This window comes from Vitis riparia, chromosome 8, assembly GCF_004353265.1.
Source record: "Vitis riparia cultivar Riparia Gloire de Montpellier isolate 1030 chromosome 8, EGFV_Vit.rip_1.0, whole genome shotgun sequence".
Taxonomy (NCBI): domain Eukaryota; kingdom Viridiplantae; phylum Streptophyta; class Magnoliopsida; order Vitales; family Vitaceae; genus Vitis; species Vitis riparia.
The window spans coordinates 2,771,036-2,798,102 of NC_048438.1; the positions used below are offsets into that span (position 1 = coordinate 2,771,036).

The following is a 27,067-nucleotide window of genomic DNA, read 5'->3' on the forward strand; positions in this document are numbered from 1 at the left end:
GGTTTCTAGAATAGGAGGAAGAACGCCCTTATTGGAAACTGGTCTGCCCTGAAAAATTGCTAGATTTGCTTCCGTAGAGCCACCCCCATCTAGGTTACGCTTCGGTGCAGAAGACGACACCTTTAGGCTCGAAGGCCAGCTTCTCGCTTTGCACCTCGCAGAGATTGAGGGGCCTTTTAACTTTGACGACTCTTGAGAGTGAACAATCGACGTAACCTCCTTTGCGGAGGATCCTGAGCACTGGAACTTTGAGGAGAAAGGCGCTACAGGGCTGCCATTAGAAGATCCTGCTTTTGTTTCATGGACTGGACCAGCAGGAGGCCCAAAACTCTTCACCCCAAATTGGGCCTTAGCAGATCGGGCTTTAAAAAAGGCATCTGGCTTTGTTGGCCCGATAACTCTTCCCACCGCTGGGCCCAAGAGACTCCCTCCCCATCCTTTCTCCGCTTTGGAAGCCATATTTGAAACTGAGGAACAAGAACGGGAACGATGACGAGGCCTCCAGTTGTAGCACTCATTGTCCCTAGCAGTAGCCTGTAGCCCCGCAGTGTTCTTTGGCCTCTGAGAGACGCAACCTCTCGCTGACATCAACTCGTCCTTGCTGCGAGTTGACTCAGGCTTGAGAAGGCCGTCTCCTTCAACTTCTCCGACGACTGAAACCGCAATCGTAAATGACCAGGTCCCATCTTCCACCTCTAGCAGCGTAGGTAGCATGACATTTGGAAGCATCTCCACCCACAACTTTACCTTCGACAAGTCTACAATCTTTAGAGATTCCCATGCCACCTTCGTTACCTTCCCTCACTTCTGCAGAATGTATCTCAGCTGAACCTCGTCCCACAAATAAAAAGGAAGGCCTCTTAGTTCTAACCAACCCCTTCTAAATTTTCCGGATACAACAATATTTTCTCTTGACAACCATCTCCTCAGAACAACAGACTCTCCTCTCACTGTTAAACTCCCCTGTTCTTGAAACCAATTAGCTCTCCTTGCAGAATCCACGAAAAAGCACCCCCTGTAAGCGGAAATAGGGGTTACAGACACCATTCCTTTCGTACCCATCATCCTCGCAATAGCTTTTCCTACATAAAACCAATCTAGTACTTTTCCTTTACTGTCACAAATTACAGCTCTAGCCCATTTTCCCACTGGCAGCAAAGCTCCATTCCTAGGTCCTTCCTCAGCAACCACATCTACATAGGACCGACCTTCTCTGTAAATGCCCTTGCTCACTTGAGAATCTTTAATCATCTCCTTCAAGGCTCTTACAGCTTGATCAGACAAGTCTTGTACTGAAGAAATCGCCTTCCTAAGGGCTTCCCACCCATTGCCTTTAACACCCTTAGGAATGACTAGAACTAGAGGTTTCCTCTTTGTAATTTCTGTAATTTTCATAAATCTCCCTCTACTATTGAAACAAATCTCCATCAAATGAGTCCTAGTCTTGCCCCTAATCTTTCGAATAAAACCCCTGGAAGCCTCCAACTCCACAGCTTTCTTTAAATGCTCCGACAAGCAATCCAACTCCTCCTCTCCAAAGCCTATCGAAACAACAAAACCTTGAAAGCCTTTCTCTCCACTTCAAAAAACTTCGCCATTCCTTCAAGGTCACCATTGAGGAAAGCATTCTTGACATCTAATTGGTAAAGTGGCCAATCCAAGTTAGATGCAAGGGATAAGAGCACTTCTATGGTGTTAAGTTTTGCTACAGGGGCGAATGTCTCTTGATAGTCAATTCCATAAGACTAGGTGAACCTTTTTGCCATGAGGCATGCCTTGAACCTCTCTATGCTTCCATGAGCTTTGTGTTTGATAGTGAAAATCCATTTGCAACCCACCGGTTGTTTTCCTGGTGGCAGCTCGGTAATGTCCCATGTTTTGTTCTTTTCAAGTGCTTGAATCTCCTCCAAGATGGCTGTTTTCCGTTTGGGTATTTTGACTGCCTCGTGTATGGAATGTGGAACCTGTACTTGGTTGAGATTGCTGACAAAAGCACGGAAGCTAGGAGAAAGACCCTCATAGGATACAAAATTATAGATAGGATGATTAGTACAAGATCTCACACCCTTTCTCAAGGCAATTAGTCTATTTAGGTCCTCACTAGGCTAGTCAACATTGATGGGTTCAGAGGAGATGTTACCTTGAGAATTTTCAAGAGTGCTTGAACTTGGGTTGGACTTCTGACCTTGCTCATGGCGCGTTTGGTGCTCCACTCCTTTCTGAATGCTTTTCCTTTTGAAAAAAACAGCTCAAGGTTTTGAGTAGGAGGATGGACAGACTAGGAGATAAGTGTGCTGGTCAGGAGAAATAACAACTTTAACTTGAGTAGTAACAATAGGTGTTGTAGCAGCAGTAGAAGCAGGTGTGCTGGTTGGACTGGCAGATAAAGTGTGCTGGTCAAGGGAAATAACAGCTTCAACTTGAGGAGTAGTAGCAGTAGGTGTTGTAACAACAGTGGGAATAATGTCCCAAAGCTGATATTCCTTAGAAAAGTTCTCCCCCTGAATATTAGTTTTGGTGTAAAATGGTTCCTGCTCAAAGAAAGTAACATCCATGGAGTTGTAAAAGCGTCTTGTAATAGGAGAATAGCACTTGTACCCTTTTTGATTTGAGGAATATCCTATGAATATGCATTTGATGGCCATGGGATCCAGTTTACTCCTATTATGTGAATGGATATGGACATAGGCAGAACACTCGAACACTTTCATGGGAATGGTTGAGATAATTCTAGTGTTTGGATGAGAGTTTAGGAGTATATGACTTGGAGTTTGAAAGTTAAGTACTCAAAAGGGCATCCTATTTATGAGATATGTTGCTGTTAGAACTGCTTCTCCCCAAAAAAATTTAGGAACACGTGTAGTGAACATAAGTGACCTGGCAACTTCAAGGAGGTGTCTATTTTTTCTTTCAGCTACCCCATTTTGTTGCAGAGTGTCAATACAAGAGCTTTGATGAACTATCCCTTGACTTAATAGATAATCACCTAGGATTGAGGTAAAATATTCTTTTGCATTGTCAGTTTTTAGCACTTTTATTTTTGTTTGAAATTGAGTTTGTATCATAGTGTTGAAGTTTTTAAATATTTGACCTGCCTCAGATTTCTCTTTCATAAGGAATATCCATGTGACTAGTGTGATCATCAATGGAGGAAATGGACCAACAAGTTCTGTTAAACTTTTTACTCTGTGGATGGTCCCCAAATGTCAGAGTGCATCAAGGAAAAAGGATGTGATAGACTTGGATAAGGATTTCTCACATGTTTCAAGAATTGACAAACTTCACATGAAATTTTTTTTGAACTTTTATTCTTGAATAATACGGGAAGGAGTTTCTCAAGATAGAAAAACTTTGGATGACCTAACCAATAGTGACATAACATTTTTTCACTATCTTTATTGGAATTAAAACATGACAAAGAGTTGTTTTGACACTGACTTGTGGACATGGCCTTGTGAGCTTGAGAGCTTGTGGAATCAACTTTAAGGAGATAAAGGCCTGAACATGCCTCAGCACTGCCAATCATTTTCCCCGAATCCAAGTCCTGAAATTCACAAAGATCAGGAGTAGCACTGCAATTCAATAAAACTGAATCGAGGGTTAATTGGTTTGAGATACAAACAGACCCGATTCCAACAACTTTAGATAATGAACCATCTGCAATTCTAACAATAAGTCCCTCATTTCATTGTTTATAATTTTTTAAAATAAAGACATCACCCATCATATGATCTGAGGCACAAGAGTCCATTCATGGCCCTTGTTTTACGTGTTTCACATTTAGGGCACTGATCAGATTACCTGTTTGAGCCAAAGAGCCTGTACCTTTTATTATGTGATTGAGTGAACATTTTCTGGAGTAGTTCTATTTGTTCTTTGCTGAACAGGTTTGGTTTTGAAGAAGTGGTGTTGTCCTTGGCAGAAGCAAGCTGTCTGCGGCTCTCTTTGTCATTGGAAAAATGTGCAGGTTTCCAATCTGCTGGTTTTCCATGGATCTTCTAGCAAGTGTCCTTGGTATGGCCAGGTTTATGACAGTGATTGCACCAAGTTTGTCCCTTCCTTGGTCTGTTATCATTGTTTAGGGGCTGTTGGGAACCACAAACAGCCAAAGCAGATCCTTCTCCAGTGGATGAGGAACTTGATGATCCCATAATCACCTTTCGGTGACTTTCCTCCAAACGAACCTCTGAAAAAGCTTCTCGAACATTAGGCAATGGCTTTGTTCCTAAAACTCTTCCACGTACTTCATCAAGATCTTTGTTTAATCTCATTAGGAATTTAAACACACGTTTCTTCTTGATGATCTGTTTGTACAGTGCTTCATCTTCAGGACACTTCCACTCGTGCACTTCGAACAGGTCAAGTGTTGCCAGTGACACCTGAGGCAATTGAAGAACTGGGTGACAGAGGAATCTGCCCATCAAAGTTCATGAAGGATGCTTTCGACAGAAAATAGTTCTGATGCATTTTCAGAACTAGAATAGGTTTCTTTGGCTGCATCCCAAATCTCTTTCGTAGTACCATAGGGTAGGAAATTTTCTCCTATCTCATTGGTCATAGAATTAATCAGCCAAGACATTACCATATTATTTTCTGATTTCCAGACCTTGAATGTTGGATCTTCTTTCTTTGGAATGGTTACTGCTCTGGTGAGATGATCATCTTTGCTTTTTCCACAGATGAACATCATCATAGATTGGGACCATTGGAGGTAGTTGTGGCCATTCAATTTGTGGCCTGTGATGGGAAGAAAGCTGTCTATTGACCCTTTATTAGATCTTGTGATGACAGCTCCTGGATTGGATGTGACCTTGGATGTGGAGCTCTGCCTTTTGGTGGCCATCCCATATTTTGTCATTTAAAAGAAAAGGTTTTAGAATCACGCTTTGATACCGTGAAGAAACTGCAATTGAAAGAATAGTAATTCTTTTTTCTTATTCGAATAATGAACCACTAGGGAATAAATGGAGGAGAGAATGTAATTCCCTTCCTCTAATTATGGGATACAGATTAAACTTCCTAAACAGATTCCTCTAAAATAGGAAACAGAATAAACTAGGAAAACAAGGAATCTAGGTAACATCCTACCCAAATCCTTAATTCAAGGAAAGTCAAAACATTACACATTAAAATCCCTTAATTCCCATGTGCCTTATCAGTACAAATATTCTTGACTTTCTACAGAATGTGTAGAAGGTTGTTAGTCTGTGGATTTTATATCTGGGTAAGAAACATTAATGCCATGTTTGGTTGGCGGGGATAGGATAGGATGATATATATATATATATATATATATATATCCTAATATATGCATTTCCTATCCAATGGGATATGATATCCTTTGATATTATATCCATCAGACATGATGTCCTAAGGTAACATATCCAATGGAATATGTTATGCTATATTATGTTTATATTTAGTTTGTGAAATGAATAAAATAAATAGCATAGAATATATATTATTTTTCAATGTTTAAAATAAAAATTATATTACATTATAATATTTTCTATTTAAAAGAAATGAAATTTCTTACTTTTAACAATATTCATAATTAAAATATTTAAATTTTATAAATATATATTTTTATATTATGTTATTCAATATATGAAAATAATATATATTAAATAACACAATTATTAATATTATTTTATAAATATTTTTTTAGTTGTTCTTTTTTAACCACAAATTTAATTTTATAATAAAAAGTTTTTATTTTACAAAATAAGTAATATAAAAAAATAAAATATTAATAAATTTATGATACATGGGATATGCATATCCTATATTTTAGTATAGGATTAAAATATCTCATGTAGAAGAGACATAAAAAAGAGGGTAGATATTATATCCCACGATTTATCCTATCTTATGTTTGGTTGAACATAGGATAAGATAAGTGATGGGATAAATTATCCTATCCCATCACCATCCAAACATGGGATAGAATATAATATCCCGACTTTTATTTTATCCATACTATATCCAGCCAACCAAACATGACCTAAAATGTGGCAAAATGAATTCTTGGATACCTTGCATTCTGTTTGTTTAGGAGCAATTTTACAGGCTGCTGATAATTATATGGATGCATGTACAGGGGAAGATGACACTAGGGTATCCTTGATGGGTATGTGTTAGACTTGCAGGTGGACCATTATCTTGGAAGTCAATTCTATAGTTAGCTTCAGTATTGTTAAAAGTACAATAGAATAGATCAGTAACAAAAATAGTAAAGGAAGTTCTGTGGCTTAAAGACTGGGATTTTCTTATGTAAGTTTAGAGAGTCATATATGCCTGTTCACCTTTATACTGGCATGTTATATCCACTAATAAAAAATATAACTAGGTCCACTCTATTCTTACATTTTTTTTTTAATGTGTTTTTTGAGCAAATGATGTATTCAATTGCAAATTCTGGTTGTGTTTCCAAGGACATGATGGTAAGACCAAATTTGTATGCATACTTCATAATCGCATATGTTTTGTTTGAAGGAACCTAATCTTTAACCATGTGATTTTTTATTTCATTATTGTTGTAAATTGAGATTGGTGATATTTAGATATGCACACTTAGCTTGTAAGCTTGTGGGGTTAAAAAATGACCTCATAATTAAAAGCTGACAACATTGATGCCCTTAATCCATGCCATATGTAGGTGAACTGATAATGAAGTTTGTTTTAAACTTCCAAAAATGAATTAAAAGTTGTGAATTTGATGATTACTTTGGAAAGAAAAAATGGAGAACAGCCTTGTGTTTTGTATTATAGGATTTCTTCCTATCGAGGCACAGGTATCTGTGACATTGCCAATGTAGGATTCCCTAAGTATTCTTTAAATGGGACCAGCCATGTGTTTCATACTTGTTTTAATTCAAGCAGAGCGAGTCTTCGTCCAATATGAGCTCTTCTTGCCTTAAGTTTTGTTGCAGTCTTTTTCTCTCCAATCTGAACTTGAGTTTGTGTATTCAGCTGTAGATTGTGAGACTTTAGATGGTTTTGCCTTCCTCTTCCCTATATGGAAAATACAGAAAAGTGAAACATTGCATCAGTCATTTTGTGCATCTGTGTGAAAAACTGTTACAATTGGAAAAAAATCTATGTTTCCTTAAAAGAAATTTGTAGCATTTTGCTTGTATTCGTAGAATTTTTTAGTTTCTCTTTGCTCTTACTGGAATTTTTAGCTGTGCTTTATTTGAATTGGCGAATCCAGGTAGTGCACTTGTATGTCTATTTCTGAATTGACATGCATTAATTGTTAGATAAATTTTCATTGTTTTTGTTCCTTTAGGGGCTATAAGCGTTTTTTCAGAAGAGCTATGCTGGAATCATCAGATTTCCTCAAGGATGATTGCTTGAAAATTAATTGCACCGTTGGAGTTGTGGTTTCAGCAATAGATTGCTCCAGGTTACACCCAATACAGGTTCCTGATTCTGATATTGGAGCACATTTTGGTATGTTATTGGAGAACGAGGAAGGTTCAGATGTTATTTTTGATGTGTCTGGGGAAAAGTTTCATGCACATAAGCTTGTATTGGCTGCTCGATCTCCTATATTTGAATCTGAATTTATCAATGGGCCAGAGGATGATAAACAGGAAATAGTTGTCAAAGACATGGATCCTAAGGTTTTTAAGGTAACCATCAATAATTTTTTTCTTTGTACTTTGGATTTTTTTTATAGGTAAATTTTTCCCATTGGGACTTGAACCTGGAACCTCCCACAAATTTTTGTACTTTGGATTTTAGTGCTGCAATTTTGGTGGTTTATATGGCAGGAGAGCTTTCTGTTATCTTTTTTGTCTTCGATTTCTTGATATCATCTCTTATATTGTTGAGCAGGCTGTGCTGCACTTTATATACAGAGATAGTCTCATTGAAGATGAAGAGTTGCTAACATCGGGTTCATCTTGCATGGTATCTGAATCTGACACAATAGCAGCAAAGTTATTGGCCGCAGCAGACAAATATGGTCTAACTAGACTAAGATTGATGTGTGAGGCTTTATTGTGCAAGGATATATCAGTGAATTCTGTTTCCAAAATTCTGGCTCTGGCTGACCGCTATCATGCTATGGATCTAAAAGCCGTTTGCCTTAAATTTGCTGCTGAAAACCTTGTAGGTATATTTCTTTCAATGAACTTTTACCTTTTTAGGTTTTCGTTTACTCATCTTTTTTGATAAGTAATCAATGCAGTCATTTAATGTGGAAAATTTGGGTCATTCTTCTGGCTCTGATCTCCTCCACCGGGTCAAGCTGTTAGGTTGCCTATATCAGATCTATCAAACTTTAAATTGCAGACTTATTTTCCTGTGGTTTCATTTTGTAAGAAAAACCATCGCTATTAGCATTGTTGCTAAAATAATGTTAACAACATGAAATGAGTTTAATGTTTTTCCCTCACTAATTGACTGTAAATTTATGCTTTTGGATGTGGACCAAAAAGATTTGGTTTTAAGATATCAGAAGTTAGATTCAAATAAATTTGTTTAAATAGCCCACTGAATAATTTTTTTTTTTTTATCAGAGACAGAAAATATAATATATATTGATAATAATAAAGTTAATAGAAGGATGATAGGTCCTTCCTTCAATGTACAAAACCTAATCAAAGTAAAAGTATACCCTCCACTGTATAAGGAGAAATACTTATAAAAGCATGTACAAAAACTCTCAAAAATCAAAACCAAACTCTCTCAAAAGTTATCTACCCCTTACAAATTACAAATTGAAACCCAACTAAGCAGAATAATATTAAGGGGAATTCCTCTAAAAGCGACGGTACAAAAAGCCCAAAAAGAGGAGTAGAAATAAATAAGATCCCATAACATCCCTTCCATTCTATACTTTTCCTCCAAAAATCCTAGCTTTTCTCTCTTGCCACACAACTCGCAATATAGTGATACATGCAATTCATCCCACCGAATAAATTCGTTTATGAGTTTAGGACTTCATAACCTTTACCTCATTATTTCACGATCTTCATCTCAACTTCTCCTAACCATAGTTGTTAAAAACTTACCATACACAATATGATACATACAACACATCGTACAATAAATGCAATTTAATACATTTTTTATGCAATACAATATGCAATTGGTTGGTATCTCATTTTCATTGTCTTACCATAATGTACATTCACAATATAAATACATATGATGATACTACAATCTTGTATGGGATACCTTTTTGTTATTTGCTTTAACTAGAAGATGAACTTAAAGCCAAAATCATAACTTTGAAGGGACAATATTGATATTCTAAAAGTTTCATTAAACTTGAAACAATTATTTGCATAAACCAAAAAGGGCTTCTATGGAAGTAGCATTTTCCTAATTTTCATATTAAGTTTTTATTTTTTTATTTTTTTATTTCTATTTTTAAAGCTAAGAACTCTTTTTAATAAAATTATCAAAATAGATATAGAAGCTTGTATTCAGCTTGAAAAGGGAGCTTTTGGTTTCTCAAAAGCTAATCTAAACCAAACCTACAAGACAAACCTTTGACTATTTTTAATAGCTTTTACGAAAATCAATTTGAAAATTTTCATGAAATATAATGTTATTATAATTGTTAATGTATAACAATTGTCAAATGAAGAGAGGCTCGTATGTAAATTGTCAAATGCTCGTAAGGAAGGATGACATTTTAATTGTTAAGTGTTTACATAATTGGTGAATCAAGGTTATATAAGGAAGGATGACTTAAAACATGAGCGACATCGTAGGGAGGAATTCATATCAAATTCTATTTAAATAGCCTCCATGGTTTACCCAAGCTACCTTATCCCTATATGAAGGTGGACTACACCTTAAAGAGCATGCTGAAATGAATAGGCAAGTACATGGGCTGCTAGAAAAAGGTTTTATTCCATATAATCTTAAACCTTATGCTATCCTTGCCCTACTTACCCCTAAGATGGATGATTTTTAGAGAATGTGTTGTACCTAGGTTAGGTAACATTTATCTCTGATAGGTAAAGATCAATTATATTAACAATAGCTAAACAAAAGGGTGCACAAAAGCATGCACAATGTTTGCAAGGGTGCCAAAAGGCTAAAACAAGGTGAGAGTACATAAAAAACAACCACCAAGCCTTTTTTTTTTTTGATAAAATTGCTAGTCTTCTAGAAAACGTATTCATTACAATTTTAATTAGGATCCCACACTTTTATAGGCCATTGTTAAGATCTTTCTAATTAAAAGTAGCATTCCTTAATTGTACATTAAACTTATCGTAAAAATGGAACAAATAGTTTTTTTCTACGAATCAAATTATAGATAATTAAGATTTGAAAAAAGAAAAATATTCCCATATATAAAATTTGGGAGAAATTAAAATTAAAATATGAACTAGATTATTTCTTAAATTAAATTTAACATTTGATAAATAAAAATTGAAAATTATAAATTATCTACATACAAACTTTTTTGTAAAAATGTATATTTTAAAAATATTATTTTCATATTGATGGCTTGGATGACATTATTTTAGAGTTTAAGTTGGTTTTTCAATTTTTTTTTTGCTTAAAAGGGTAAAGTAGGTATCTTAAGAAAGTACATGATGTTAACATATTTTGTTAGTCAATCCTTAGGTTTTACTTATGCGAGGGACATCTTTGCTACAAAATGAAACCTTAGAGGAGGTTAGTGTCTTGTCACAAATGTGAGGAGAGGTCCCAATAACCTCACTTGACCTTGGAGCAGTGCGCACTTCTCTTTCTCTAGAAGGTAGTTATTTATTGTTAAGAGGATATTTTATGTTTTTTCTTTTGTCGGAACATACTTTAACAAACTTTAATAATATCTTAAACCAATAGTGAAGTGTTGGTTGTTATAGGGCAATCAACACCCTAAGGTTTGGGTCCCCATGGAAAGTACTAAAGGCTTAGCCATGGATGGTTCCTCGGTTATCAAAAAAAAAAAATCTTAAACTAATAGTGAAATGATTGATCGTTTGTAAGACCAAGTCGAAAGGGGGTTTGGGTGTTAGATCTCTCTATTTGCTAAACAAAGCTCTTCTTTGCAAATGGAGTTGGTGTTATTCGTGCAAAAGAGATATGCTTTGGAAGAAAGTTATAAGTGGCAAATATGGGGAGGATGAAGTGTGGTGTTGTGAGGTAAGAGACACTAATGGAGCTGGCTTATGGAAAACTATAAGAAAGGAATGAGATCTCTTGAACAATAGAGTTTCATTTTCAGTGGGTAATGGAAGAGGAGTGAAATTTTGGAAGGACAGGTGGTAACCAATAGTGAAGTGGTTGACTGTTTATAAGACCAAGTTGAAAGGGGGTTTGGTTGTTAGATCTCTCTCTTTGCTAAACAAAGCTCTCTATGCAAATGGAGTTGGTGTTATTCATGCAAAAGAGAGAGATTTCGGAAGCATTGTTCCTCTCTTTGTTGTTTTAAGCTATTTGATCTACATGTGGAATTCCAAGCAAGTTGAATAACATTGAGAGGAATGTCCTTGAAACCAACAGCATGCTTTTAATAAAGGTTGAACTTAACAATCAGCTAACTTCTTAAGAAGTGCCACTAGTGAGTTCCACTATGTTGGCTTTGAAGGACAAGCCTAGAGGCAAACCAAGGCATCTTGGAACCTAACCTATACCCCTCCACCTACCCTATTGAAATCATATAACTCTTCTCCAAGTTCTTTGTCAAACGTGACACAGATTGAAAGCACAATATGATGTATGAAAGGTATTTCAATTGCCTATGCTTTCCTTATAGAAGAAAAAAAATAGCGTATCTGCCTACATACATTCCCCTTTTTGTTGGAACCACTGAAAACCTCCAACATACTCCATTTTGCTGGTTGAAGAGTAACCTTCTGAAAGCCTCTATTACAATAATCAAAAGTAAAGGAGGCATGGATCATCCTGCCCTAATCCCTTGAGCTGTTAAGAACCAGCCAAACAACTACTTGTAAAAAATGAAGAATTAAAGGGTGTTTGATGAACTGAAATTTTAACATTGAAAATTCTATTGATGATTTCAAAGCATTGATTACTTAAATGCTAAGTTTGGAGAAATAATAAACCCGTTGGTATCATTTGAAATTTTAATGCTAAATTAATTTTGTTGCAATGTAAGAATTTGAAGTTTGAAGATTGTTTTGTTTATAGTTTGCCTTTGAGTTTTCATGGTGACATTCATTCAATGATATTTGTATGCAAATATTTAAAAAATACATAGTTTTTGTAGTTAGATTATATATAATGTTTTGTTGCAAAATAAACGTTTGGAAAAAAGTTCAATTTGGGGAAAGGAGGAATAGGCCAAATTTTGACAAGGTAAACTTTTGGTTTAAGATGATTATGGAGATTGAGAAATCAACATTTTATTTAGATTGAATACTTATAAAAAAAAAAATAACATTTTATTTAGATTGAATATTGGATCCTGATGAGGAAAACAAAAACAAATTAAGGGTGGGTTAAATAAATTATTGTTCCCAAATCAACCTTTTTTTTTTTTTTTTATCATAATGCTAATTACAATCAAATCTTTATTTATAGTAGTTAGAAGTTAAAACATATGAGACTAAGGTTAGTGTTAGGAAATAAAAGAGGAAGAAGAAAGGAGAACAAGAAAGGTTTGAAAGGTTTAAGTTTGTCTAACTTCCTCTACCTTTTCAGTTATTTATATTATCAGCTAAGATTTACAAAAAATACCCCAACAACCAACACCTAAGGACAAGTGAGTTTTAGAACATAACATAATAAAATAAATTCTAATGCTCTTCCTCTAGCTGGAGTATAAAGTTTAAACTTGTCTAGCTTTGAATGCAAGTTATGAAAGGTATTATGAGCGAACAACTTCATAAGGATGTTGCCCAAATGGTTATTAGATTGGACATAAGGATCACAATTTGCTTTTGCATCAAGAAATCTCACATTAAATGACAATTAACTTCTATATGCTTGTTATTCTCATGAATGACAAGATTATTTGCAAGAAGATAGCAAATTGTTTGTTATAATGTGTCAACATGGGAGTGTGAACATAATAACTTGCAAATAACCTCTTAACATGGCATAACAAAATAAAATAAATTCTAGCACTTGGCTTCAAGTTGGAGAATAGAGGCTAAACATGTCTAGATTGGAACACAATTTATGAATGGTGTTACAAGCCAACTGCTTTGTAAGATGCTGCCCACATGGTTATTATGTCGAATATAACGATTTCATCTAATTATCGAACCTTCTAGTTATCCTATCTATCACAAGATCCCAAGGATAAGGAAGCCCTAATGAGAAGATGAAGAACAACTAGAGAAGAATTTTTATTTAAATTTCAGATGGAAGTTCACAATATGGAAGTGGTTTTCAGGACGGGATTTCAGATGGAACGAGGAATTAGAGAGAATCCTCTCTTTCGTTGTCCACTGTCAAGGCATTGTAATTTTTCGAGGGAAGAAACCTCGGCGTTCCGTGAAGAAGACAAAGAAGGTTTAACGGGACGAGTGGGGTCCGATCCTCATGGCTCTTCAGACATGGTTTTACCTTCTATTTCAATAATCAGAGGTAAAGGACTCATCTTTGAGGGGATTTGCGAAATTCCGGGAGTGAAAAACATGGAGGTATGTCAGCCCTCTCCTTCTCAACCACCTGAGTCTTCTTCTTTTCCTTCTTGTAGTCTGGAATCTCCCTTGTCGAGTCCCTCTGGTCCACATCTCCCTAATTCAGTCTCTCTTTCTTAGTCTCCTACGGAAAATCAAGTTATTTCAAAAAAAAATTCTGAAAAAGGTGTTGTTGACTCTTTAAAATATGTTGACATCCCTGTCCGTGATGAGGAGGAGAACCAATGTGCTTTATCAAACCAGTTGACCAAGAACTTTACCCATAGGAAGTCTAATGTTAGCTCGCATAAGGAGGATTCCAATATGTTGTTAGGTAGTCAGGGGGATACTGAGGTATCCCCATCGGGCGATCTCTTTATTGATGGCTTGTCCCCCAGGAAAATGGCTAAAGTGCGAGAGGTTTTATGCTCTCTGGACATTAAGGTGTATTTCAGGAGGAAGAACAGTGGCTCCACAGGTAATTGAGACCTGGTGGTTTTGGCTTGGAAGGTTAGGGTCTGTGTGTTTTTCCATGAAAATTATCAGCTGGTACGTCAGGGGTTTGGGTTCAAGGAATAAGCAAAAGGTGGTTAAAGATTTCCTTAGGTTGGAGAATCCGAATGTTGTGATGATTCAAGAAACAAAAAAGGAGAGGTGTGACAGAAGGTTTGTGGGTAGTGTCTGGACGGTCAGATATAAGGACTGGGTTGCTCTTCCAGCGTGTGGGGCATCAGGTGGGATTTTGATCATTTGGGATTCAAAAAATCTACGTAGTGAGGAAGTGGTAATAGGATCTTTTTCGGTCTCAGTCAAGTTTGCTTTGGACCTCTGTGGATTTTCGCTGTTTATGGTCCAAACAGTCACTCACTTAGGAAGGATTTTTGGGTGGAACTTTTTGACATATATGGTCTAACTTTTCCGTTATGGTGTGTGGGCGGCGATTTTAATGTCATAAGGAGAAGTTCAGAAAAATTGGGGGGTTTTAATCTAACTTCAAGCATGAGGGACTTTGATAGTTTTATTAGAGAATGTGAATTGCTTGACCCACCTCTTCGGAACGCTTCATTCACTTGGTCAAATTTGCAAGAGTCTCCCGTGTGTAAGAGACTGGACCGTTTTCTTTACTCAAATGAGTGGGGGCTGCTCTTTCCCCAAGGCCTTCAAGAAGCCCTAATTAGAAGGACCTCGGATCACTGGCCAATTGTTTTGGATACCAACCCGTTTATGTGGGGCCCAACACCTTTTAGGTTTGAGAATATCAACATCCTAATTTCAAGGAGATCTTTAGAAATTGGTGGAGTGGTTTTCAAGGAAATGGATGGGAAGGCCACAAGTTCATGAGGAGACTACAATATGTTAAAGCCAAATTGAAGGAGTGGAATAAGTTTTCTTTTGGAGAGCTTAATGAAAAGAAAAAAAGTCTCCTCAATGATTTAGCAAACTTTGATGCCATTGAGCAGGTAGGGGGTCTCACTTCTAAATTGTTAAGTCAAAGAGCCTCAAGAAAAGGGGAGCTAGAGGAATTAATTTTGAGGGAGGAAATCCATTAGAGACAAAAAGTTAGGGTGAAATGGGTTAAGGAAGGGGATTGTAACTCTAAGTTTTATCATAAAGTGGCTAATGGCAGGCGAAATAGGAAATATATCAAGGAGTTGGAGAATGAGAGGGGCTTAGTGTTGAAGAATGCCGATAGTATCACAGAGGAGATCTTACTTTACTTTGAAAAGCTCTACGCGAGCTCTACAGGAGAGTCTTGGGGTGTTGAAGGATTAGATTGGTCCCCTATTTCGGAAGAGAGCGCATTAAGGTTGGATTCCCCTTTCACTGAAGAAGAGATTTCTAAGGCCATTTTTCAGCTGGATAGGGACAAGGCTCTGGGGCCTGATGACTTTACTATTGCAGTATTCCAAGACTGTTGGGATGTGATTAAGGAGGATTTGGTGAGAGTGTTCGCAGAATTTCATAGGAGCAGAATTATCAATCAAAGCACTAATGCCTCTTTCATTGTTCTATTAACCAAAAAGAGTTTAACAAAGAAAATATTAGATTTTAGACCCATTAGTTTGATCACTAGTCTCTACAAGATAATAGCCAAAGTGCTCTCAGGGCGTCTAAGAGGGGTTCTACATGAGACCATCCACTATACTCAAGGCGCTTTGTTCAAGGGAGACAAATTTTGGATGCAATTCTTATAGCGAATGAGATAGTGGACGAGATAAGACGATCAGGGAAGGAAGGTGTCGTCTTCAAAATAGACTTTGAAAAGGCCTACGATCATGTGAAGTGGGATTTTTTGGATCATGTGTTAGAGAAGAAGGGGTTCAGTCCTAGATGGAGGAAATGGATGAGTGGATATTTATCCTCGGTATCTTATGCAATCTTGGTGAATGGTAGCGCTAAAGGGTGGGTTAAGGCATCGAAAGGATTAAGACAAGGTGACCCTTTATCCCCTTTTTTGTTTACTTTAGTCGCAGATATACTGAGTAGGATGCTTATGAGAGCAGAGGAAAGAAATATGTTGGAGGGTTTCAGGGTGGGTAGAAACAGAACTAGGGTGTCTCATTTGCAATTTGCTGATGATACCATTTTCTTTTCTAACACAAGGGAGGAAGATCTGTAGACTCTCAAGAGTCTTTTGTTAGTGTTTGGGCACATTTCTGGGCTTAAGGTCAACCTTGACAAGAGTAGTATTTATAACATCAATCTTGATCAGGTTCATCTTTCAAGATTTATTGAAATGCTTGATTGCAAGGCTTTCGGCTGACCTATACTCTATCTGGGTCTTCCTTTGGGTGGGAACCCTAAGGCGTGTGGCTTTTGGGATCCAGTGATTGAGAGAATCTCAAGTAGATTAGATGGGTGGCAAAAGGCCTACTTATCCTTCGGGGGAAGGATAACTCTTATCCAATCTTGCCTTTCCCATATGCCCTGTTATTTCCTTTCCTTATTTAAGTTACCCGCTTCAGTGACTGCAAAAATCGAGAGGTTGCAAAGAGATTTTTTATGGTCAGGGATTGGGGAAGGCAAAAGAGATCATTTAGTGAGGTGGGATGTTGTGTGTAAACCGAAGGCAATAGGGGGTTTGGGTTTTTGGAATATTTCTTTGAGGAATCTCGCTCTTTTAGGGAAATGGTTGTGGAGGTATCCTAGAGAGGGTTCAGCTCTATGGCATCAGGTCATTTTAAGCATTTATGGTTCACACTCCAATGGTTGGGATGCTAACACTGTAGTCAGATGGTCACATCGCTGTCCTTAGAAGGCTATTGCATAAGTCTTTCAGGAGTTTTCCTTGTTTACTCGATTTGTGGTAGGAAATGGGGAAAGAATTCGGTTCTGGGAAGATTTGTGGTGGGGGGACCAACCTTTGGGAACCCAATATCCAAGACTATTTAGAGTAGTCGTGGATAAAAACATTCCTATTTCTTCAGTTCTCGGTCCTACTCGTCCTTTCTCTTGGAATTTAAATTTCCGCCGTAACCTGTCAGATTCTGAGATAGAGGACTTAGAAGGCCTCATGCGGTCACTTGATGTATTGCATCTATCTCCTTCGGTCCCAGATGCCAGATTTTGGCCATTATCCTCTTTAGGGTTTTTTTCAGTCAAATCCTTCTTTCTAACATTATCTCAATTTTCTGAATCTTCTCAGGATTTCCTTTCTAAGTTCGTTTGGGATTCTCAAGTTCCTTTCAAAGTGAAGTCCTTTATCTGGTTAGTGGCACACAAGAAGGTTACAACTTGATTGGTTAGCGGTGTGTACTCCATAAGGAATGGTCCTTTATAGAGAGTTTATTTGTTTTATGTGTATTTTCCTATAATTTAGTTTTCTTTGGCGGGATGATTTCTCATCCTTCTTATTGTACTTCTTTTTTCTATCAATATATCTTTGCGTCGTTTCCAATAAAAAAAAAAAAAAGAATTTGCTTAGTAGAGAGGAAGACTTTTGAAGTAAGGTTTGTAGGAGAGAGTGGAGGGCCATGGAGTACACTCATAACAGAGAGGAGCTACTTTCCATGGGCTTCAAGAAAGAAGGGATTGAATGGCTTTTGGACCATTTGGAAAAGGCTTCAAAGATGGATGGATGCTTGGGATTTAATCACAAATATAGGAAAAATACTAGAGTGAACCTTTTGGAGATTAAAAGGAACCCCAATGGCAGATTTCTGCAAATCACAGAGTTCATGGCAAGTGGGAAAACAACCTTCCTGGTGATCTTAAAAGGATTAAAAAGCAATGGATGGGAAACATTGAGATGCCATAGCATCTATTAATTTTTCTCCCTCTCAGGCAATAGTTACAAAGGAAGCACAAGTAATCAGAGATGGCAAGAAGAAAATTTATGTTGACACCTTGAAATGCAGTTACGCTAGCATGGTGGTTGAGGAAGGGCCAAGAGGATGAGGTTACGAACCAGTGGGCGGGTGTGCAAATTCTCAGAAGCAATTGCATGTAGGACAACAGTAGGCAGAGCTTTAGCTAGATATTTGGGGAAGAAAGAGGTGGTTTCCATCAACACGTCTTTGTGTCACAAGGGTTCTTTATGAATTCGATAGATGAAGCAAAACATATTCATAAGAAGAGGTTCATCTCGGTGTTCAAAAAGATAAACACTCAAGTGTATATATGGTCATTGAGGGTGAATATAGTGATTTTGGGATCATTTCAAAAGGGGTGGATTGAGGTGCAAGGAGTGCCTTTTCATTTGTGGGTTGAGAAACATCTATTGCAAATGGTTGATGGGTGGGGGAAGGTTATCGAGATTGACTACTACATAATAAAACTGGTCGACCTTTCCAATATTCACCAGAGAATGGAGGTGAGGGAGAATGTTGTGATTCCAGCAAAAGCCACACACGGTGCTTGGATTTTCACTGCAACAGTAGCATTGTTTGGAGAAGGCAAAATTCACCAAGAGGCAAACTCTTGGTTGACTCAAGGAAAGAACAAGCTCACCTCATTAGGGCATGGCAGTCATCAAGGGTATGGGAGGTGGAGACTTGCGAAGGAGGCTTAGTAGGTGGAGGTACTTGGATAAGAAGAGTAGGAGAAGGTAGTAACTATTGCTTTCAACATGGGTCCCTAGACAAAGCTTGACCAGGTGATGAAAGAAAGGGGATTAGAATAAGAAAATGTAAAATCAATACTCACAAAATATAATTGGGACTTAGAATTGTAACAATGTATGAGTGTCTCCAAGAAAGATACACTTAGTAAGCAAGAGGAGAGAGTTTGTCACAATTAGGGTAAATTGTGAACAAAGGCAAGACAACCAGATGTATGAGGAGTGAGTTGAAAAGGAGCGAGACCTAGATGTAAAAGGGAAAAAAGAAGTCTGATTATTGATAATAGCAACAGACATGCGATTTATGAGATGATAGGTGGTGTGAAGAGCATTGGCTTAAAAATTATTTGGTACTTGCATGTGGAACAGTAAAGCATAGTAAAAAATGAATAAGTGGTGATTCTTCCTATTAGCAACACCATTCTGTTCAGATGTGTGAGTGAAAGTTGTTTGGTGAATAATACCACAATTAACACAAAATGAACTCATGATAGCTTGTCAATATTACATTGCATTATTAGATCAAAGAACTTTAATATGTTTTCCAAAAGGAAAAAAAAACTTCATTTTAGAATTTAGAAACAATTCTCTTTTTCATAAGAAATGACTGTCACCTGAGAGGAATTATAAAAAATAAAAAAAATATTACAAAATAAAGAAATTCATTCAAACTTGTAGGTTAGGATGGATCCTGAATGTTCGTGTAGACTATAGCAAAGGACTCAAATTGACTACTTTGACTATGACTTTGTTGGGAAATACAATTATGCTTGCCTAATTAACAAGCTTCGCATTAAAATCTAAACGTAGAGCTTAATATGGTATAACTAAACACAACTTTTGCCAAAGATTGATCCCATCGGTGGAAATGCGATTGAAGAGGCGAGATAGCAACACACAATACTAATGAAGAAGGTTAACCAAGATCTAAATAATACAACCATCTTTCTCATGCCCTAAGCTAACCATCTTCTTTGTTATGAGGTCTTGAAAAATGCATGAAGTGGGAGGAAAAGTAGTGGAGCAGTTTAAGGCTTTAGCATGCTTACTTACAGAAGCAAATTAAATGGAAATTTAGGAATGTAGAGAGTAGACGGTAACGATAACAAGTATCATTAGGACATATTGTTCGAGAATAGACTTCGAAGTGTCATCGACTAAAACAATTTGATGATTAACATGTTTAGATTACAGAAGAGAGATGCTTTACCAAATATTTGGAAGTTAATTCTAGAGTCAAGGACTCAGGATGGAAAGAATTGGGTCACACATGTACTATTACTTGACTTGGCTAAAGAAGCAATAAAAGATCATGGAAAAGTAACTCACCATGTTGGGATGAACTCACTAAGTTGAGGGAGAGGTCAAATGTTTTAGTAGATGGATGGTGATTATGCAGGAAACCTAAAGAATGTCAATCAAGAGGCAGAGTGAGATGAAATATTATGTGGGAAACCTAAAGAACTGATGATGATTATGCAAGAAACCTAAAGAATGTCGATCAAGAGAGACATAGATTATATATATATATATATATTAAATATAAGAAGGATAAACATCTTCAAAGATGTACAAAATATGGTAGAAAGTAACCTAGAACTAGAATCATGAAAAGTAGCCCCTCATAAAAACCCGCATATATACAAGAGAACAATAATTGGACACACAAGGGGGAAGGAAATTTCCAACAAAGGAGGTCATATGCCTTGCTCCTTATTTGGCTAATTGATTTGCAACCTGGTTAGTTGAATGAAAAATCCATGAGAAAGAACAATCCAACTCATTTGCAGTATTTATGATTTTGTGCATCCAGTTATCAAACTTCCTTGAACCCCTTTCCCTATTATTCACTGATGATATTACAGTTGCAGAATCTCCCTTTACAATTAGATTGGATATATATGAAGCTTTTGCCTACATCAAACTCTCCAATAAAGCCAAAATCTGTGTCTTAATGGCCAACCCCATTTTAGCATGCTTAGAGAAAGCTCTCAATACTATACCAGAATGATCTTTAATCACACCTCCAATACCTATCTCTATCTCAGATTCAGGCTTACCTATTGAATATCTGTCAAAGTTCAAATTTACTGAACCTACTTGGGGGGGTTAACCAATCAATCATTGCCTTCTTCAAATTGATTGAGTAGCAAGCACCCTTCCAATTTAGCATTAAAAGATAAAATGGAATATCCACAAAAGGCTTGGTGACTGAGGTTTATAGAGAGGAGAAAAAGAAAATTGAGTCCCAAATGTCATCCACTAATCTCCATCTATCCTAAAAAATCCTTGCACTCCTCTCCAACCAAATGAACCAAATCAAAGATAAAGCAACCACTTGCCAAAGAATCTTCCCTTTTGGAAGGCTTCCAAAGGCCTTAAAAGGAAATTCCTAACATCCCTGCTATACCTCTAAGAGGAACCCAATCAAGATTAGCAATGTTGAGCAATATGTGCCACGGCACCAATGCCATGGGACAGTGAAGAAATAGATGATCGGTTGATTCACTACTCTTCAAGCACATCACACAATGGTCCAGATTAAAAGCTTTGTTAGCCTTCTCGATTGAAGCAAGTCATGGGTGTTGAGAGACAGAGATCAAATATTACGTGGGAAACCTAAGGAATGGATTATTATGCAGGAAATGTAAATAATGTTGAGAGAGAGGTCAAGTGTTTCCGTCAACCCAATGATGATTGTGCAAGAAACCTAAAGAATGACAATTGTGATCGATCAAAATTGAGACCTAAACAATGTCAATAGAAGGATGATTGTGCAGAAAGCCTAAAGAATGCTGATCTCAGTCAAAGAATGTCAGTGGAGTGGTGATTGTATAGGAAACCTAAAGAATGTCGATTGAGAACGATGTATTGATCACAACCTAAAAAATGTCAAGAGAGAGAGTATAACCAAATCACTGATGATAATTATGCATTGGGAGGAAGGGATAGATATATAACCAGATCTTTGATGATAATTATGTGATGGGTTACTGCAAGAGCAAACCGAATTTAGGTTGTTATCACCAGGAAGGAGGAGGTGATAGATGGATAGTCAGATCATTGATGATAATTATATAATGAGTCGCTGCCAGCTGAAGCAAGGTTGTCAGTGCTGGATGATAAGATCATACTATTTTCAATTATGTAGCCATTTTAATGCATCTTCTTTATGGAATCTCTATTTTGCAACATCCTAATGGAACCTGGACAGGGGTAGGACTGGAGTTGGTATTTGGTATTTGGTATTTTCTTCTTTGTGATTAAAAGAAAGTATATAGAAACTTACTCTAGAAATTCACTATTCAATTTCAGATAGTGTCTAGTGCCTCATAATGCTATGTCATCATGCCAGAAAACATTCATATTATTATGTTACCATATCACAGGCTAGTTGAATGTCAAAGATAGAAGAGAAATGGGAAAGTTATTTGATAAGAGGACTTTTCCTTTCACAGTAAAAAAAATTCCTGTAACATTCAAACCTGAACGCTTCCTTTCTTCTCTTAAATGAATCTCCTACTGGGAGTGACCTCTCCATACCATCTTTGAAAAATCTCTGACTGCAGTGTTGCTGCTTCCAAGAAACAAGACATTAAAGATTTCAAGTGCTCAATACTGTTGTTTCTTGTTTCGAAGTAGATACTACAAGTTATCAACATAAATAAGTTAAGTTATTACAGAATAGACTAACAAATAAGAAAACAAGGAGATGTCTTGGTAGATATGGTTTGAACAGTGAGTTTGCGAGCCAGGCAGTTGACCAAGAGAGAGAAAGAGATGAAACTTCTTGAATTTGATAATTCATTAAACATATTTTTGCTTGCAAAAGATGATCCAGAAACCTTTCCTTTGACTCATTTATAGTTGGAAATTTGTATGCATATGGAATATGGGGCTCTACATTCGTCTTTTCATCTGGATGGGTATGGCATTTGGTCAGTCTGTCCATGTATCCGCATTTCATGCTTGATGAACTTTTCAATGCTTCACATTACCAGAAAGGCTTTTCAAGGAATTTATCTGGTCCAATTATGAAAATCTGACTTAATTAACTTTTTCACCTCTGTACTTTGTTTTTTATATTTAGAATGTAGAGTAGGCATTGAACTTTGTTTCGGTGTTGCATATTGGTTATTGTGGCTGTAACATCTGTTTCTCTTGTCATGGGTACTTACCCCTGGCATAAACCACTTGAGCTTTTCTCTCTAAACCTATTGCTCAGTCTACTGTTTATTATTTCCTTTGACTTCACCAGTTATGGAGGATTCAAGTAGCATGTTCATTGGTTTTAGTTATTCAAATTGGATAAACTTCTAATTTTCTAAAGCTTGGTGTATGAGTGAAGTTGATGTTGTCATGATTAAACTGTTTATAAGGTTTTTTATTCTTCAGGAGGTCCCCAAGTTAATGAAAACCCGGGAATCGAGAACGGAGCCTAAGGTTTCCATTGTTTCTATGAGCTACTCTTTTCTTCCATGTTCTTGTTGTTTCTGCATTCCCTGATGGCCGCTTTTGATGCAGCTGTAATGCGATCAGATGGATTCGAGTATCTTAAAGCAAACTGCCCGTTGCTGCAGTCAGAGCTCCTGAAGACAGTAGCTGGGTGTGAGGAAGAATTTAGTGGTGGGGGAAAGAGCCGAAGTGTCTGTGCCCAGTTTTCTGACGGTGATGATGAAACAAATGCTAGAAGTGTAAGGCAACAAACCTGGGAATGTAGCAATGGAGGAGAAAGAAGCCGAACCTTTTGGGTCCAGCTTTCTGATGGCAGTGATGAAGGTGGTAGGAATGCAAGGTAATAGGCTGATACAGTAATAACGCCTTATTTTTCTTTGTCTAACGACCGTATTATGGCATGAATGGGAAAAGCAGATTGAAGAAAACAAATGTGTAAAAGGAAAACAAAATGAAAGAAAAATAAATGCTTAGAAAGGTAACATGGCCTCTGCTATGCTAATCCCTTTTCTATATATATGTTCCATGACTCGGATGACAGTAATCTGATTGTATAACTGAATGATGGTTCAATAGTATATTGTAGTAGCAGGTAACATTTAAGAATCTTGTACTTCTTGCCTCTACTGGAAATCATACATGCGATTTTTAGGATTATTAAACTTGGTAGTTTTCATGCTACTTTTGAGATGATATCAAAGGATTCTGTAGTGAAATTGTCCAGAAAGTGTTCAAAGTAACTTGGTAGGCTGCCACAAGAACTTTTCAGGAGATACATTTTTATCTTTGTTACTTGTCTAATGTTTATACTTAAGACATGGCTTCACCACTAATCCCCTTAAACAGAAGCATGGTTTTTTCTTTGGATATTACTTCTGAAATAGTCTCTTGACCATTCAAATTGAATACAACAATCAACAAGATTTCTTTATGATGATGTCTCATGTGAATTATGGAACTTCTACTTGACATAATCTTTCATAGAAAATTCCAATTACTACCTTATCTTTGGCTGGGCATGTCTAAAAGTTTCATCCCATGTGTGTTTCGAAGAGGGCTAAATGGTCATTTCAACCCTAAAAAGACCCCTTGAATCTTCTTACCATGACATTTTCCTCAGCCTTGTCATGTGCACTGAAGTTATGTTTCACGACAATAGGTTTGCCTCAAAGAGATTGAAATCACATTTCAATGTCCAAAATATGCTTTTCCACTAAATATCTTGATTTGTTTGCCTGTTTAATTTTGATTATTTTATAAATATATTATTTTTTCTATTTAGAAAAAATCAAATATGTTCACGAATCAATATTTTGACTTTTTTTGTTCAATAAAAAATTCCTTTTTTGTTTCCTTAAATTTTCCATAAATAACAAACAAGTGAAAAAATTTATATTCATTTCTTTAATTTTTTTTTTCCTTTTATTCTTTCTTCCAATTTTATTTTTCTCTATTTTTCGAGAACTAAACATAGCCTAAGTGTTATGATGTGAGTCAAATTATCATTTGTTTACTGATGGAGTTTTCACGTTTTTCTTAGACCTATCATAAGTTTTCAATTTTAGGTAGTGTTTGGATATTTTATTTTTTTATATAATTAAATAAAATTTAAAATTAAATAATACTTAATATTTTAAGTATTAAGTTGTTTATTTTTATAATATTTTATTTTTATTAAGTATTAAAAAAATTTAATTTTTTATTTTTTATTTTTTAAAAAACCAAATATTTTGAAAAATCAAATAGTTTTACTTTTTTCATTCAGTAGAAAATTTAGGAAAAGGAAAAAGGTTGAAAAATGGACATTAGAAACGAGAATTTAAAGAAATAAATTAATGTCTCTCCTGTGACAAGGCATGGAAACCGGATTCAAAACATGAAAATCTCCGCATCACATTGAAGCAGATCCCAACGAATTTCTCAGAACCAACCGCCCAGATTTTGCCGCAATATTCTCCAGTCTGCATCCATCGACAACGGCGGTCAACTGATAGGGAGGAGCATCGGAGGCAAGCCACTGATCAACGTAGAAGATGGTCTGCCCACAAGGCCTGTGCGGGCCAGTCGCTGTAACCTCAACGTAGTCACAGTACCACCCATGGTGCTCACCTGACCCGTCAGAGGTTAGGTTGAGGCGACAGATTGGTGCACCAATGCATGGCCCTCTGCCGCTGAACACGTCCATGTTGCCCCTCTCGTAGTAGTTGTGGTTGGACCCCATCAGGCCCCAAGACTCCAGATCGGAGACCCGCACCGACTTCCCACCAGGGTCGCTGAGGGTGATGCTTATCTTTGAGTCCGTTCCTGCCTTCGGGGCTGAGCCTGTTTTTACATATAGAGCGTACACGCAGTTGTCCTTCATGGTCACATACAATACAAAATCCATGTACTCAATGGTGAGAATGTTGCTCTATAAACTGGACCACTTCAAGTTTTTCAGTATGAGATGCAATAAGGTTCGTAGTTTGGCTATAACATCGAAAAGACATTATCAATCAAGTATTCATATTTAACGATCGAGATCTTTTGCTTGATAGATAGTACTACAATACCTTAACATTTTTCATAAAATTATCAGATCGAAGTTTTACATAAAATCACATTGCATGCTATCGTCTCTTGTGAAGAAATGAATTAGAACGCATCATCATTTTTTTTTGTAGTCTTTTATGAGATCGGCAATTATTATATGGTTAATAAATTAGTTGATGATAATTAATCAAGCCATTATATCTAAACACAAGTGGGAAAAATGAGATCAATGATGGAATAACTGAATTAGGGTACTCACAGAGTTGGAGTTTCCGGGGCATGAATATGATAAGATGATGACCAAAATGAATAAGCAGAGCTGCCCACTTCTCTTCTCTATCTCCATTTCCCAATCAATGCGTTCAGATTTGGATATTTGATTTGTGAATGGAAGGGCCCTCTTTATATAGAGGAGAGTGATGCTCTGCATCACCAACTGATTTTGAATTGCTCCACCGAGTACACCATTGAAATGGCATTGATCTTGTTAATATTTACAATTGATGCCTTGGCACAGTCCCATGGAGCATTACAGAGTCTTTGGATTGCCAAGACTTTTTATTTTATCTTTATATATTCATGTAATTTTATTATTTTAAGATTATTAATTTATTAAATAAAATAGTAATTTATTATTATTTTTTAAAAATTATCTTCATTGAAAGTAAGACTAAGACTCTTAAATTTAAATATATAATTTTTTTATTATTAAAATATACATTTTTAATTTCACCTAAATAAGAGTATAAATTTTACCATACCTACCAAAAAAATTATATTTTGATAAGTACGAGATCTATTTCCTTTTGGAAATAGATCTTTGTATGATCGCTAGAAATGATTTGCTCTTTGGGGAGGGTGGTCCTACATCATTAAAGATTATTATTTAAATCAATACTTTTATTTGTGTGAAGTTAGAAATATATGTTTTAATAATAATAAAAAATTTAATATTTAAACTTAAGAGTCTAATATTACTTTCAATAAGGATCATTTTAACAAAATAATAATAAATTATTTTTTATTTATAAATAAATTAATAATTTTAAAATAATAAAGTTATATGAATAAATAATATAAAAATAAAAATCATAAAAAACATATAAAATTGTAAAGTTAAAAGTGGAAAAAATTCAAAAATAAAACTACATTTGATAAATGCGGTTTCAACCTAAATAAAATAATAATAATGAGATGTAGCTTACGTGGCAACAAGGGAGGTTATTTTTTCTCATCCATAGAATTCAATAGTTGTATCTAGTTTTCGTCATCTATAATATTCTTGATGGTACAATAAATTGATTCTTTCTCATTAGTAGATATAGACATGGCTAACTGATGTTATGAAAAACAAGGATAAGCAACAAGAAAAAAACATAATCATACAGATTTATATGAAAAAACCCTAGATAAGAAAAATCATGAGTAGAGGAGAAAAAAATTCACTATG

The 27,067-nt window shown here is 36.1% G+C and overlaps 2 protein-coding genes across 6 annotated transcripts in view; one reads left to right on the forward strand and one right to left on the reverse strand.

The window, feature by feature from the left end:
* The window catches only part of LOC117920203 (BTB/POZ and MATH domain-containing protein 4), a 37,142-nt gene extending 13,395 nt beyond the window's left edge, over positions 1 to 23,747 (forward strand). Inside the window, exons 2-5 of one of the 5 annotated variants that reach the window (XM_034837597.1) lie at positions 7,292 to 7,637; positions 7,843 to 8,122; positions 23,010 to 23,073; positions 23,155 to 23,246. In XM_034837597.1, coding sequence (XP_034693488.1) covers positions 7,292 to 7,637; positions 7,843 to 8,122; positions 23,010 to 23,041 — 658 coding nt within the window. In that variant the 3' untranslated portion in view covers positions 23,042 to 23,073; positions 23,155 to 23,246. Of the gene's footprint in view, positions 1 to 7,291; positions 7,638 to 7,842; positions 8,123 to 23,009; positions 23,074 to 23,154 lie in introns of all 5 variants that reach the window. The other 4 variants (XM_034837595.1, XM_034837596.1, XM_034837598.1 and 1 more) reach the window with 4 other exon arrangements.
* A 1,152-nt stretch (positions 23,748 to 24,899) lies between these two features.
* Positions 24,900 to 26,068, reverse strand: LOC117921214 (PLAT domain-containing protein 2-like). The gene is made up of 2 exons (XM_034839046.1): positions 25,877 to 26,068; positions 24,900 to 25,441 (listed from the first exon to the last, which is right to left on the reverse strand). Exons 1-2 carry the CDS (start codon positions 26,045 to 26,047, stop codon positions 24,977 to 24,979), a joined length of 636 nt encoding a protein of 211 aa, XP_034694937.1. The 5' UTR covers positions 26,048 to 26,068; the 3' UTR covers positions 24,900 to 24,976.
* Between the last annotated feature and the right edge of the window lie 999 nt (positions 26,069 to 27,067).